Source organism: Morus notabilis, unplaced genomic scaffold (genome assembly GCF_000414095.1).
Source record: "Morus notabilis unplaced genomic scaffold, ASM41409v2 Scaffold758, whole genome shotgun sequence".
NCBI lineage: Eukaryota > Viridiplantae > Streptophyta > Magnoliopsida > Rosales > Moraceae > Morus > Morus notabilis.
Window position 1 is genome coordinate 374,424 of NW_010365805.1, and position 15,781 is coordinate 390,204.

The 15,781-nt window shown below is 35.0% G+C and overlaps 1 protein-coding gene across 3 annotated transcripts; it reads left to right on the forward strand.

The window, feature by feature from the left end:
- The first annotated feature begins 1,973 nt into the window (after positions 1-1,973).
- LOC21399951 (trafficking protein particle complex subunit 8) lies at positions 1,974-14,296 on the forward strand. Of its 3 annotated transcripts, none has more exons than XM_024172633.1 (28): positions 1,974-2,422; positions 2,560-2,654; positions 3,220-3,319; positions 4,520-4,624; positions 4,768-4,930; positions 5,588-5,705; positions 5,862-5,924; positions 6,053-6,133; positions 6,303-6,397; positions 6,480-6,630; positions 7,004-7,090; positions 7,565-7,684; positions 7,758-7,886; positions 7,968-8,065; positions 8,177-8,300; positions 8,759-8,866; positions 9,032-9,173; positions 9,618-9,728; positions 9,838-9,898; positions 10,020-10,092; positions 10,458-10,643; positions 10,775-10,885; positions 11,280-11,438; positions 11,536-11,694; positions 12,014-12,247; positions 12,344-12,511; positions 12,844-12,953; positions 13,516-14,296. In XM_024172633.1, the coding sequence occupies exons 1-28, from the start codon at positions 2,260-2,262 to the stop codon at positions 14,060-14,062; spliced, it is 3,861 nt and encodes a 1,286-aa protein (XP_024028401.1). In that variant the 5' UTR covers positions 1,974-2,259; the 3' UTR covers positions 14,063-14,296. The 3 variants fall into 3 exon arrangements, with proteins under 3 accessions (XP_024028401.1, XP_024028400.1, XP_024028403.1); XM_024172632.1 differs by having other exon boundaries at positions 12,338-12,511; positions 13,516-14,295; XM_024172635.1 differs by having other exon boundaries at positions 5,588-5,696; positions 12,338-12,511; positions 13,516-14,295.
- The last annotated feature ends 1,485 nt before the right edge of the window (positions 14,297-15,781 follow it).

Sequence of the window (15,781 nt, forward strand, 5' to 3'; positions counted from 1 at the left end):
TCTGATATTTTCTCACACCATAAATCTTTGGTCTAATTTACCTTTCTGGTTGGTCTTAGTCTAAGACGAATTTACATGCTTTTTCCCCATTGTTCATCTTGGCTCTTCCTTCTGTTCTATTGGCTTTTGTTCGTAATTTCGACCAATGTGACGATGGCATGTGGGGCAACTTTATATTCTGCCCGGACACTAAAAATAAAGGAAGAAGAAGGCTACAGGTAAATTCACCAATTCATGTGTTGAAACGATCATGTTTTTTAAGCGTTTCTAGTTAAATAAGAATGTCCTGTCCTAGGCACAATAATAATCACGAAAAACTAGGCTTACCTATCTCACATAAGTACGTAACTGTATAACCATATCTAACTTGTTATCTGGAGATGCCTGTCGGGACTTCCTTCTTGATCTCTATGGTTTCCTTTTACTTGAGATTTTTCTGGTTATCTACGTTGAGTAACAATTTATGTTTGTTTTACCTCTCATTCAATGTGTTGCTCATATGTTGATATGTTTCAGGACTTATTACTTCTATGAATTTGGCCGAGGTGATCAGCATGTTGCACTGGTTGCTGCTGTTAATAGTGGGAAGGTTTGTATTCATCGTTCATGTGCATTGTAGTGTAGAAACACTAGTCAATTTTCTGCCAACATTAGATTAGATTGACTTGTATTCTATGGTTCTTGTCAAGAACACTGGATAAACCAGTCTATAACAAGCATATATGCTACGAGTTTTTACTAAATCCTTGTGCTAAAATGGCAAGATCCTGCCTCCTGGTTCACAATCTGTCCTTTCCAAATTTAGTCTAATGTATCTAGTTATCCCCTTGATCCGTGTGTGTAATAAAGTAATCATTTCTACTTGTTTATTGTGAAGGCAATTATTGCTGGAGCAACTGCCCCGCAGTCCAAATGGGATGATGACGGCATGAAGCTTCGTTCTGCTGCCAACATTGATGTATGTTTGTTTGTTCACTGAGAAGAGTGATGTTTGTAATATAATTTTTACATGTCACCCATTTATGTGTTTTTATTTCAATAGGTAATATTATTTAGTTGACGCGGGATATCTACAATTGAAAAGATTTCTTAGACCATATAAAGGAGAAAAATACCATTTATCACAATTTTGAGTGGGTCTTCGATCATATAATGCTCTTCTATGCATGTGTCGAGAACATGACAATTGCTAAGGCCATGTAGATTTATCACCATTTTGTGGAGTTCGAAAGTCTCAAAGTCAGTGTTAGGTGACAAGTAATCTAGTCAGTATTATCTGCAGTTTGTCTCATTTATTCTTTTACGTCGTTGACATGGCCTCAAGTCTCATACTCTTTGAGGTGGATCCAGATGGTATCGTTTATGAAGACAATCAACTTGAAGATAATGTAGAAGAAAATTAAAATACTAGTTTTTTATTATCACAAAAAATGGATGAAGTATGAGATCAAATTGCGACAAGTTTAATGAATATGATTTAATTCTTTTAATGACTGTCAATTTTTGAAAATGGAATGTACATTTTTGTTCAACAAATTGATTACTCACTAATGCTCTTTTTAGTTGTAACTATATTGTGAATAAATAAATGAAAAAAAAATTAATTATCATAAATTTATTGTTAAAAAACTCAAAATTATAGCATTATGTTTTTTTAAGTTAAACAAATATTTTTAAATACAAAGAATAATTATATATATTTAAGTTTCATACAATATTTATTTTGGTCATTTTACATATCCACAGTAATTCAACATCAAAATTTACCAAACGCTATTACATTGATTTTGAAATTAGTACATCTACTATAATTACAGTTTACTAAACACTCAGCTGCTTCTTGTAACATCGCTTCTTCCTTTAGCACAGTTAAAAGTAATTTTTTTAAAATTTACAGCATTACCAAACTAAGCCTATATCTGTTTTTTATGAAAAAAAATACTGTAATAAATCACGAACAATGATTCAAAATATAACACGAATTTTCGTGCGAAACACCCCATGAAATTCCTTACCCATACATTTGAAAGGTATTTACGAAGGTTACCCTTTGCTCTTCCATTTGCGAATTGAGACAATTCACGAGCAGCTCTCCCTCCTTACACCTCTGCCATTAACGTCGGAGATCTGAGCGAATCCAAATCCCGAGCGAGTCACGCCACAGCCGAGTCGTCTCAGTCGGAGCTGGTCACTCCGGCCATCGAATCCGAGCGAAGGAGCGGGTTTTGCCGCCAATTGAGGTGATCGGAGCGGCGAAAAATGGCGGATCCGGCGAAAACGCCACTCGGCAAAATGCTATTGGACGAAATCAATCCGGTCGTCATGGTCCTCGATACGCCTCTCGTCGAAGAAACTTGCCGTAAGAATGGCCTCAGCTTCGTCGAGATGCTCAGTCCCTTCTGCGTCTTCAACAACATCGACGGTGAAGTTTTCCTTTCATTTCTATAGATAGATATATATATATATATATATATATAATATGTGCATATATAGTGTGTAAGTGTTTCTAGGGTTTCGAAATGGCGAAATTTGAGACAGTTGGGTTTGATTCCGTTGCAGTACCTGTACGAACAGCTAGTGATCAACCTTATAGGCTTCAGAAGTTCAGATTACGATTGTTCTACGCGTCGGATATTCGGCAACCGAATTTGGAGGTAAATCAAGGAATGTTTGTGTGAAATTCAAGGAAATGATCAGAAAAGGAACCAAAAACCTTCACCTTTTTTTTTTCTTTTTTTTTTTGCGACAATTACTTCACTTTTTGGCAATGAAGAGGCGTCTTCAAAATGATCACCATTTAGGTTTTATTACCAGTTACCTCAATTTTTCTAGCAATCAAATCGTTTGACGATTTAGACTTTTGAGGTTTTTGATTGTGTTACTAAAGTATTACTTTGAAACATTTAGAGCACATAGCCAAAAAAAAAAAAAAAAAAAAAAAAAATCTTTACCTGAAATAGTCATGATTTCAAGTTGTTAATTGTGTATATCTGTACAAGATCTTAAAGTTTTCATGATCATTGTACCAGTGTCATTATTTATTTGGAGTTTATTGGACTGTCAGTAAGGAATGAAGAAAATAGATCGTTCATGTTTAGGTGCACATTACTTATTGCAAAACCACAGTTGTTTCTTTAGTTGTGTGAATCTGCTATGTTCTTTTCTTATCAATTGTTATCCTAGTCTGAATTTGAGATTGTGTTTTCTTTTTGAAACAAGGTAGCAAGAGAGCGGTTGAAACAGGTTATTACCCAAGCTGGGGAGAACGGTGATTCTGAACTGTGTTCAGATCCTCCTCCAATAGAGAATTTAGATGCTAGTAAGTATTGTATTTTCTTTATAAATTCTTCGAAACATTTGTACTTGTTCAAAGTTATGCTAGTGCCTAGCAGACTATATGATTTTAGGCTGCTAGATTTACTGTGATTCTCTCGGCCTCTTACTCTTACAAAAGTTTTCTTGTATCTTGTTTCTAACTTCTGTGATTAGCTAATTCACTACTGATGAAAAGCAAAGCAAGAATGCAAATTAAAAAAAAAAGTTTAGAAAATATCAAGTTACTGCAAATTAGCACCAAACAATAATAGTGTTTAAAAAGTTAAAAGTTGATCTCCAGATCACAACCATGCTAGGAAATGGGCTTTCCTGGATCTGGCCCCCTAGAAAGGTTTTCATTCCAGCTCTCGGGGTTGTCGGAGATCACTAGGAGAGATAAGAATATATTAACAAATTAAGTAATAGAATTTTTGGGGTATATGGTTGGAAAGGAATAATATAATTTTTGAGGATCAAGGGGAGGATGAGTCTGTTCTTTGGGATAAATAAAGTATTGGGGTGCCGTTGTGGGTTTATAGGGATTAAGAGTTTGAAAAGTGCCTATTTTCGGAATTTGCTAGGAGTTGGGCCCCTTTCTTATAGTCCTGCCCTAATTGTTTAGTCTGGTCTGATTGATTTTGTTTTGTTTGTCCTGTATTTTTGGAACTGGATTGTTGTGGAGGATAACTCTTCCTCTTCATCCTTTGTTCCCTTTTTCTTCATTAATAATGGTTTTGTTTCTTTTCAAAAAAAAAAAAAAAGAGAGAATATATTGACAAATATCTTTTGTACTCTTTCATATTGTGAAATGACAACTTTTATCACTGAAATTTACATTTGAATTACATTACAAGATTGAAGGAGAAAAGGAGTATAAAAACATGAGTATATGAATGCTTGCGTTCTTGGATGTCTGTAGCAATTAGTTTTTTTCCCTCAAAAAAAAAAAAGAGGAAAAAATGAATAAACAAATAGAAGGAGAGAGAGCTATAGTGGCCATGTGGCAGCAGGTAATCTTGCATCCACTGTACCATTTAAAATTTAATGGCTGAGAATGAAAGCTGAATTAAAAAAGGGAAATATGGGAGCTTAGGTTTATACTCAACTCTCTGTTTTTATTTCCAATTGGCATTTCGATGAATTATTATAATGTTGGAACGTTTATAGTTTTTAGTTGGTGATAGATGTCAACCTTTCTTTTCAGGGTTTGAATCTGAAAATCTACCATCATGGTTTGCTTTTTTTAATAAAGAGCTTGTACGCAGTGCCTCCTTTTCAGACCATGAAGCTTTTGACCATCCTGTGGCATGTAAGGTGTTGAAACTTAATATATATTCTACGTTAGTCTTTTGACTATAATTGCGAGGCTCAGTTGTTGTGAATCCTAATATTAACTGTAGTTATCCAAATTTTTTTGATTTAGCTCTACCTTTTTGTCTGAATCTATTGCAGGTCTTTTGGTTGTTTCTTCGAAGGATGAACAACCTATCAACCAGTTTGTTGATCTCTTCAACACCAACAAATTGCCCTCTCTTCTAAATGATGGTGCAATGGACCCAAAGATTTTAAACTATTATTTATTGGTGCACGACAATCAAGATGGCACTACTGACAAGTATAACATCCTTTCCGATATTTCTGGAAATTCAGTATCTTAATATAGGATCATAGTTATAACTTATAAGTAAAATTTATTCCAACAGTTAAAATTTCATGCTAAAAATCACTTTTTTTTTTTGTTTTGTTTTTGTTTTTTTTGTTTTGTTTTGTTTTTTTTTTTTTAAGAAACGGAGAACCTTTTATTAATGAGAAAAACCAATACAAGGCTGAAGAGGATGAGAAATCCTCCAGAAAAAGGAGAAAACAGAATAAACCGAAAAAAAAACAGGGTAAGCAAAAATAAATCGCCAAACAATGACAAGGCCCAAAATGCAGGAAACTAAACACAACGATCCATAATCAAACCCCTAAAATCCAAAATGTCCATCCAGTTCATCAGAAGTGACATCCAGACTCAAACCCCTAAAAATCCATTCTTTTTCAGTTTTCAAAAAAAAAAAAAAAAGGTCGGATTTATTGGTGTCTTCATTATAAGAATATCCCTTGTAATTGGAAAGTTCGTGGTAATGTTGTTTGCTACTCCGTACTTTTTTTGTCCAGATGATATTTTGCTTACTCTTTAGCATTTAGCATTTCTCTTTTTACGATTATATATATTCAATGTCATTTGAATGGAATACAATATGATAATACTTGGGCTTTATCCTCACAGGGCAACAAAGATTTTAACAGAAATGAGGAGCACCTTTGGCTCTGACTGTCAATTACTTTGCATTAATTCTTCTGAAGATGGTCCGGTTGAACATCAAGATAATCCTTGGGTGCGTTATGTAAGTTATTTTTAAGTACTTTCGTTTGCCATATATTATTTCTTTATATTAATAAATATTGTTTTGTCATCTATGAATGTTAAATCTTGCTGTTATCGTTTTTAGTTAATAGACAAAGTTAAGTTAAGGATGTATCTGTCTTTACCCTAATGACAGAAATCTGAGACTTCTTCTGGTCAGAATCTTGGTTCCTTCCTCAATGTTAATGATATTAATGAGGTGAATTCCTTTGTCATCATATTTTCGTGCAATAAAAAGGTTGCATAATATTGATGATTCAAAAAAAAAAATTTCCTGCTTACTTCAGAATTTTGACCGTAATATGCAATTTTTACATCTGGGAACAGATGAGAGATATCATGCAAGAGTTATCAACCAAACAGATCATCCCTTGCATGGAGCAAAAGATACGCGTGCTCAATCAACAGGTTAGTATTTCCATCATATTTCCTGGCATTCATGGTTATGGGAATATCGTATATTAATGTGTGACTCTTCTGAGTCTTTTTGACTGAATGTAAAAGGAGAATTGTTCCGAGTCTTATGATCCTTTTGTTTTCTTGTTTGTTCTCCATTTCATATCCTTTTCCAAACCAGGTTTCTGCAACAAGGAAGGGTTTTAAAAACCAAATTAAAAGCTTGTGGTGGAGAAAAGGGAAAGACGAAATAGCAGATTCTTCCAATGGTTCTATGTATGCTAAACATGTACTTGTTACAGCAAGCTTGTAATTCTCCAGCCTTTTTCTAATTTGGTTTCTATATTTGCTGTTAAAGGTACACATTTAGCTCCGTTGAATCTCAGATTAGAGTGTTGGGTGATTATGCCTTCATGCTACGGGATTATGAACTTGCATTGTCGAACTATCGCTTAATTTCCACAGATTACAAGCTTGATAAAGCATGGAAGCGCTATGCTGGTGTACAGGTAGTTGGAGGTTGTTTGTTTTATTTTTTTATTTTTATTTTTTTAAGAATTTTGTGCATTGTGTTTTAGGTTAATTTGGATCATGATTTTCAGCATTTAGGCTAAAATGTACTTTGTTATTCGGTTTGTTTAAATGATTTTTTTTTAAAATATATTCTCAGCCTTATTTATTTGCTGTCAGTTCCTTTTTTTTTTCCAAAAAAAAAAAAAATTTTTTTTTGTTTCTTATATAATCCTTGTCATTTTTACTTGTCTTCTTAACTTAACGTTTCTTTCATTTTGCTAATCTCTAATTTGGTGATCGAATAGTATTTATATATGGGGAGGGCCTCACACGTAATGGCCTTTGAGAGTTTTTCGCTTTTTATTGCAGGAAATGATGGGCCTTTCATATTTCTTGCTAGATCAATCGAGAAAGGAAGCAGAGTATTGTTTGGAAAATGCATTTACTACTTATTTGGTGTGTATTTGTTTACCTTCAATTTTCTATTTTAGTGACTTTTATTTAAGGCTTCATGGCTAAATATTCATAGAGATAACGATAAAGACTTCTATACACCTTTTATTACTAATTAAGAAAGGTCTCTTGTGTGTGTGTGTGTAACGATCAAGACTTCATTTTCGACCCTTTTGTCAAAATTAATATCTGTTAGTATCAAGAATGAATATCCATAATTCCATATACAAGATTGATGAGATATACCAAAAAAAATAAAAGAATAAAAAAAAAAGAATACTGAAAATCTTGAAAACTGCCTAGACAAAAAAGGAAGGCCAAGACTCAGAAAACATACCATTAAATATCCTCCGAAGAGGTCTATTTTTACCTATTGAGTACTCTGCAACTCTATTAAATCTTTTTTATTTTTATTTTTATTTTTTTTGTCCTTTTCTCCCTGGCAAATGTGTTTATTTTGAATTGGTATTTGTGCAGAAAATTGGGCCATCTGGTCAGCAGAATGCAACACGTTGTGGTCTTTGGTGGGTAGAAATGTTGAAGACAAGATATCAATTTAGAGAGGCTGCTTCTGTATACTTTCGTATTTGTGGCGAGGTAATGCACGATCCCTTTAAAATGTCAATGTACGAGAAAAAGTTTACTCCTTCTGACAAACAATGATTTTTAGGAACCTTTACATTCTGCTGTAATGCTTGAGCAAGCGTCTTATTGCTACTTGTTGTCCACGCCACCTATGCTACACAAATATGGATTTCATCTTGTTCTTTCTGGCGAGCGTTACAAAAAAAGTGATCAGGTACTTTTACCAATAAAGATATGCAGAAGTAAGCTAGAAAGGTTGCATTTTCCGACAACTCACCTACGTTTTCTTCTCCAGATTAAACATGCAATTCGTACATACAAAAATGCCATCTCTGTTTACAAAGAAGCTACATGGAGTCATATCAAGGACCATATCTATTTTAACATTGGACAGTAAGTTAATATCGACTTGATGCTTCTCTAGTTTCCGAGTTTACCTTTACAGGCGTTCTTTTTAGAAAACCTACAAGTTGCAAAGCCTCTGATAAAATTTATTTGGTTCAGATGGTATGCTTATCTTGGAAGATATGACTTGGCCGTCTCACATGTGTTGGAGGTCCTGGCCTGTAGTCATCAGTCCAAGACATCGCAGGACATATTCCTGAGGCAATTTCTTCAAATTGTTCAGGTGACACTGGAGCTAGGTTTTATTTATTTATTTTAATTTGTTTTAAACTTTATAAAACAGTTTGTAAGCACTAATCAGGTGTGTTAATCTCAATAAAAAATCAATTTGCCAACCCTCGACTTAATTTTATTCTGGCATGATTCCTTCGCACTGACCTCCACTCATCTGATTTGCTCATACCATGTTTTTCTAATTTTCATATGGTTCCTATGAAATATAGGAATATAATTAGTCTATCCTATTTCATCAGTTTCCCTATATTAATACGTAGAAAGGATGCAACTGCACTTGTGACAATAAAAACGGTGTCATACTGCAAAATTCAACTCTTATGTTCTAGTTGGTTATAGCATCGGGCTTCTGTGAAATCTGAGTTTTACCCATAAGTAACTTAAATCTTACACAAGCTGATGCCGAAGTTAACTGGATGTTTTCTCTCTCTATGTTCAATAATACAGAAAACGGGAAGGATATTTGAAGTTCCAAAACTTCAATTGCCTGAGATTAAAATCTCTTCCCTTAGGGTCATTTTTGAAGATCACCGAACATATGCAACGCCTGCCGTGGTAAGTTATATTAAATTGCTTTTGGTGTTGCTCTGCACACTTGTATATATTGCTTCTTATAGGGTACTGCACTATTAGCATCAGTACAAACATTCTGTCGTTTAGAGTTCGGACTTTGCTTTGTGTCTTATATGTTGATGTATTTGTTTTTCGAGGACATTCCAGGCCAGTGTTAAAGAAAGCATATGGCGTTCTCTAGAAGAGGATTTGATTCCATCATTGTCTACTGGCAGGACTAATTGGTTGGAGTTGCACTCAAAGCTTGTCGCCAAAACGTATAAAGAATCAAATGTTTGTGTTGCAGGGGGTATGTAGATAATAGCATATTGGTCATAGCTGTATGAATTAAGTTCTTGGAGTTTATTAATTTTTCTTTATAATTCTTTGTCGACATCGATGTATGGATAGTACCAATTATTTACCGTTGGATCCTTGCAACAAAAATGAGATCATTCAGAAGAGATAAAAATATATTGGTTCATTCACTGCAAACATCACCCACCTTCCCCACGGCCTTTCCCATTCTCAGCGGACTTCTTCTCTTTCTCTTGTCACATCTTGAAAGTACATTGAATATTGGTCTCTTGATAGACTGATTAGGTTTCGTATCCTGCTTTTAGATAGGGCCTTTAATAATCTTAGCACATGAGCAACTCTTGTCTTTTGATTTGTTCCATTGACTTGAACAAGTTATTTGTACAAAGATGTGTTTTTGTCTGTATGCATTGTAATATGCTTCATCCTTTTGCAGAAGCGGTAAGAGTTGATTTTGAAATTAAGAACCCTTTACAAATTCCCATATCCGTGTCTAGTGTCTCCTTGATATGTGAGCTTGCTGCAAGTTCCGATGAAACACAAACTGGTAAGTAAAATTTTATATTTGCCTTTGTGTGTCGATGCCTCAACCTTTTCAAATTTTTCTATTTTTTTTTTCTTTTCCAAGATTAAGGATTGACAAATCTGTAATGCAGATGCAAATAGCCAAGCTGGGAAGCTTCAAAATGATAATGAATTAACTATGACAACCAGTAGGTATGTATGTCCACTTGAGTATCGAGTCTTTTTCTTGTTAGCGTGCTTCTATCTTATTTGTTCCACTTTCTTTCCTATCATCTTTGCCTGTTGTGCTAACATTCTACTTTGATTATTGCAGGGAAAGTGATAATAACTCTTTCTTAACTTTGTCGAAGGTTGACTTTTCATTAGGAGGAGGTGAAGTAGTCATGGTGAGTGCTGCGCTGTTGACAATGGAATAAACATCAATTTTCATTGTTATTTTTTTCATGTTTGCTGCTAAATTTTTTTTAGGATGAACTGCATTTATACCCCTTCAGTTATGTTAAAATTACAGGGACACCCCCTTACCAAAAGTATTAACGTCGTCATGTCCGAAAAATATAAGTTATATATTTATTTTCTTGTTGGGCTTCGAGTGGTAACCTTTACTGCCCCCCACCCAGAAGGAGAAAAAAAGGAGTTAAAAGGATGTTAGCGAGCATAATTCATTTTTGCTTATGTCATATTTTACCAGCATCTTGTTTACAAATACTATTTTTCAATCATCCATTGATAGCTCTTATTTGCTTTTCAGGTGCAACTTACTGTTACTCCTAGAATAGAAGGCATTTTACAGATTGTTGGTGTAAGGTGGAACTTGTCAAGTGCTGTTGTTGGTTTCCATAATTTTGAGTCTAATCCTAGGAGGAAGAAAAGTGCAAAGGGAAGACAGAGAGGCAACCGCTCTCTTAGTGACAATCTGAAGTTTGTGGTGATCAAGGTGCGTGCTCTCTCTAAATCTCAACCCTCTTCTATAACCCCTCCCTCCACCAAAATAATGAAAAAATTTGGACTTTATGCAGAACTAATGTAGATTAACTTTACATTTTCTGCATTCTTTTCAATGTTCAGAGTCTACCCAAACTCGAGGGCTTTATTCAGCCTTTACCTACAAGTACGTATGCTGGGGATGTACGCCATCTTGTTCTGGAGTTGAGGAACCAATCAGAATGCACCGTTAAGGTACAGCTGCAGCTTAATGTCCTAATTTTCATGTATTTCTCAACATGCTGCATATGTAACGTATACATGTATTCATACCAACCCATTTGAGTTGGCAGGAATGCCTCTTGACTTGATTGTTCAGGAAGTTGTCATATTGACCTTTATTACAATTGGCCTTTCTTTTCTTTATCTTATAGTTTTCAATTCTTTGCTGGGAGAGTGATTTGGACATCTCATTGCTTATATTTTATGTTACTGCTATCTAGCTACTTTTCTTTAACGCAGCACTTACACATGCACAAGCTTGCCTGTATTTATATTGGCTAGTAGCTTATTTTTGGTGTGCATTCTATCGAGTATGTATCTCTTGTCATTGTGAGCTTAGCCAGTTTATAATGTGATATTCTTTCAGAACTTGAAATTAAAGGTCAGTCATCCGAGATTTTTGAATGTGGGCAGTCAGGAAAGTTTGGATGCAGACTTTCCTGCTTGCTTGGAAAAGAGGACTGAACACCACTACGTACAACCTGATCATAATAACATATCTCAACCTGTTTTTATATTTCCAGAGGTTAGTATCTATTTCTCCCGTGTTCTCTTGCCAACAATGTCATATCACGAATCACAACCATGTCTGATCTTGTGTGTTTCTTCTCCCTATGTTGCAGGACACAATTATCACAGCGGAAACACCATTGTTGTGGCCTCTTTGGTTTCGGGCTGCTGTTCCCGGAAACATTTCCCTGTATTTAACCATATATTATGAGATAGAAGATTCATCAAGCAGTATGAGATACCGCACTCTCCGCATGCATCATAACGTGCAGGTATTTCGATGTAGTACTAAAGATATAAATATCAGAACCCGAATTATTTAGTAACCACATTCTAACATGGATTCTAGAAATGGTTAGTCATCCTCTTCAGTTGATATGATGGATCTATGTGCTTGTTGAAGATATCTTGTCTTCATCAATTTTTGAAAGATTTTGATTGTTTTCCTATTTTCAAGTCTTGTATATCATAGTGTTCTGATATGCTAATGTCTTAATCAACCTTCTCTTGTTGACTATCTTGTTGACTACATGTGCAAAACACTATACGATAAACCTAATTGGAGCTGATATTGTAAATTCATCTTTTTAGGTGCTACCATCATTAGGCATCTCGTTCCAAGTCAGTCCTTGCCCATCAAAATTGGAAGAGTTCCTTGTGCAAATGGATGTCGTTAACAGGACAAGTACAAAGAGCTTCCAGGTACATCAGTTAGCTTCTGTGGGAGAACAATGGGAAATCTCATTGCTTGAGCCTGTTGATACTATCTTACCTTCTCAGTGTCTAGTTGCGGGTCAATCCTTGTCATGCTTTTTCATGCTTAAGGTTGGTACTGAAGCTCCATGTTTTGGGTTCCTTTACATGCTGCAAGGTGGTGTTGATTTTAGCTGATAAAGTCACTTCTTTGGTCTTAAGAATCAGAGGAAATCGGGAATTTCGGAGAACAAGACGTCTTCTACTTCAGTACCCCTTGGAAGTGTTGTAAGATTGGGACCTGAGGGCAGTACTGAACCGCTTTTTGATACATCTAGCTCTCCGCTAGTTGATTTCCACCGTAATGAAAGACTGCACCAGGAAATTTCACATCAGGTTTATCAATTTATGAATCTACAATTTTCTTTTCTTTTTTGAGTAGAAGATTCATTCAATCATTATCACTCTCTTGATCAATACTTCGAGTCTGAAATCTGATTCCTATTCTGGTCATGCTTGATTTTGAAGGTTATTAATATATGTGTAAGGTGTAACATTAAAGGATCGGTTGCTTTGGCATTTAGTTAATAAAAAAATGCAATATGAGCGACTAAATTTTGTTGATGATCTTTTGTCGTAGAAGAGTCTTCTTATTTTTGTACAATTATGTTGGCTTCCATCCTTTTGATTGTGTACAATATACTGAGCATGCATTTTGTGTGGATCAGGGAGACTCAACAGTTGACTTCATATTGATCTCTCGGTCGCTAAAGAGTGATCTTGATTCAGGGACATCTGATCCACCGCAGCTTTTTTCTCATCATTCATGTCATTGCAGGCAAGTTCCCGTTCCAAAATTGAAGATTTGATTATAAATCTAAAACTTCTGTGTGTGTTCTCTCTCTCTCTCTCTCTCCATGAAATCTTTTGGGCCCGTTTGGTAATGTTTTCAAAATGATTTTGTTTTTCATACAAAAGTAAAAATGAGATTGTTTTAAGAATAATTCTGAGACCAATTCTGAAATTGCGTTTGGTTTGTTTTTTAAAAGATTGTTTTGAGTATAATAAAAAAGTGAAATCGTATTTGGTTATAATTATTAATTAATATATTATAACATTGTTGATAAGTACTAGAAAATGAAAAAAGAAAAGGGAAAACAACTTTCAACCGTTTTCTAATTCCTTCACAAAAACCATTTTCACTATTTTTTGTTTTCATTTTCGTTTTCAAAATATTTGCTAAACAAACACGATTTGCGGGCTGTTTTTATTTTCGTGCCTCAAAAGACGTGCAAAAACGTTTTAAAAAACAATAAAAAACCAATTCCAAACGCACCATTTGATTTGCAATTTTGGTTTTGGATTATGACCTTTTTTTTCCTTCCTCTTTTGGGATATAGTATTGAGAGCAGAAGCCCTATCTCGTGGCTCGTGGATGGGCCTCGAACAATGTATCACAACTTCTCTGAGTCCTTTTGTGAAATTAAATTAAGTATGACGATATACAACTCGTCGAACGCTATTGCATCTGTCCACATAAACACTCTTGACTCGAGTGGCAATTCGAGTGACGCTACTTCTGATCAATCTGCAACATCTTCTAGCAACCAAGTAGGTTGGCACGATGTCTCACTAGTTACTGACATTAAAGTCACATCTGATGTCCTTGGAGCTCGATTTGGAAAGCCCCCAACTCTCGATTCTGTTTCTCCATTCATTTGGTCTGCGTCAAGTTCTACAAGAGTCCTAATCGAGCCTATGACCGCAGTTGAAATTCCTCTTAAGATTTGTGTGTTCTCTCCCGGGACATATGATCTCTCAAACTATTTGTTGCATTGGAATCTTGTACCTCCCAACGGCAAACAGAATCTTGATGAGGGAATAAGGCAGTCTTCGGGTACATGCCAGGGGTACCTCTATTATCTTACTGTGCTTCAATCAGCTTGAAGTTTTACTCATACACGTTGGTTTGCTTCTCCATTTTTAGAATACAAATGTTAAGAGTAATGTATCTTTTTTGTTACTGTGGCCTGTAAATTATTATGTGCAAGAATTATGAAAAGGCTTAGCGAAAGTAGGTGATTTTTTTTTCCTCAAAGGAAAAATAAGAGCAGTGAATATGAATTCAAGTCGTTTCCGAACCTTTGTACACCGATTTTTGATAGATTTGATTTTTCCGTTCTATAATTCGCAACTGTTAACACGTTTTTCTATCTTCTAAACACAACTTGTCGAATGAGAAATTATGGTTTCATTAAATATTAATGCCTGTTATTTGTGGCTCAAAAAAGTGCCACACTAGCTCAACTTTTTGTTAGTTTTTTGACAAGTGTCTTTGCTTGTTGCTCAAGGCTACCAAAGGCTGCCCAAATGCTGACTAACCTAGCATATAAGCTTGGCTCCCACGCTTTTGGCCTTATAAAAGGGGGGCAATGCTACCATTTGATGCATCCCAAATTTGTGAGCATATGTGAGTGTAGTTATTCTCTTTGTTCATTTTGTGAGAGCAATTTTGGGACTTTTTGGGTTTGCGTTTTGAGAACGACTCCTTTTGTAATTTCCTTGGTTCTTTGCTAGTGAAAATTTCTCGTCCAGCCCGTGGACTTAGATTGAAAGCCGAGCCACATTAATTTCTGTCATTTTTTATTTATTCTATTACTTATTTTGTTTAAAAATTCATTATATTTTTGGCAGAATTCTGTAACAAACTGGTATCTTCTTTAATTTGTGGGCTAATTTTAAATTCACTCTATTCGAGTGGATTGAGTGTCTGTCTTTAAATTTTGTGGTGTTTCTGCTAAATTTATTTTGATTTTTTTTTTCTGTTATAGCGACAAAATTTGCAATTGAGAATCAAAAACACCATCACACGATTATATGATCAAGATAAAGATTTAACCGAGAAAAACTATTGAACTCAAACTCATCACACTATTATATGATTAAGATAAAGATTTAACCGTAAAAAACTGTTGAACTCAAAACTCTTCTCATTTAAAAAAAAAATGATTGTTAGGAAAAAAAAGGAAAAAAAAAAAGAAGAGAGAGACTCAATTCTTCTCTCCCGGCGTAAACGTAGGGCCCGTTTAGTTCACTGATTCGAGTTTAGATGTAACTTTATGTGACTTTTTTATTATAACAAAAAAGTTAAATGTGACTGTTTCTGAAAGCTTTTTACTGTAGCAAAACTCAAATTTTAAACTCAAATCGGTGAAATAAACGGCCCGCAATCAATATGTAATCACGCCTGAGAAAACTGAAAAGGGAAGTTTTTCTATTTAAACATTTTTGAAAAGTATTCGTGTGTTTTTTCCCTCTCTTTCGTTCACTTTCCTAGAAAGTTGAAGGCCTCGTTCATTTTACCGATTCAAGTTTAAAATTTGAGTTTTACTACAGTAAAAAGCTCTAAGAAATAATCACATCTAACTTTTTTGCTACAGTAAAAAGCTCACACATAAAGTTACATTTCAACTCGAATTAAAAACTCGAATCAGCGAACTAAACGGGGATGACATTGGTAGACGAGTTGGGACCAGCCTTTTATCCCGGTGAATAATGTTTCCCTGATTAGGACGGACAAGATTCGAACGTGCAGTCTTCAGGTCATGAGCCTCATGAGTCGACGAATTCCTCTACCCCGCTTCTTCCCCTTCTCTCTCTCTCTCT

Excerpts from the sequence above, each read along its gene's own strand:
- LOC21399951 (XM_024172632.1), top strand. The coding sequence starts at position 2,260 with ATGGCGGATCCGGCGAAAACGCCACTCGGCAAAATGCTATTGGACGAA. Across the intron at positions 4,931-5,587 it reads CAAGATGGCACTACTGACAA|GGCAACAAAGATTTTAACAG; the intron begins GTATAACATCCT and ends TTATCCTCACAG. Across the intron at positions 12,248-12,337 it reads CATGCTTTTTCATGCTTAAG|AATCAGAGGAAATCGGGAAT; the intron begins GTTGGTACTGAA and ends TTTGGTCTTAAG.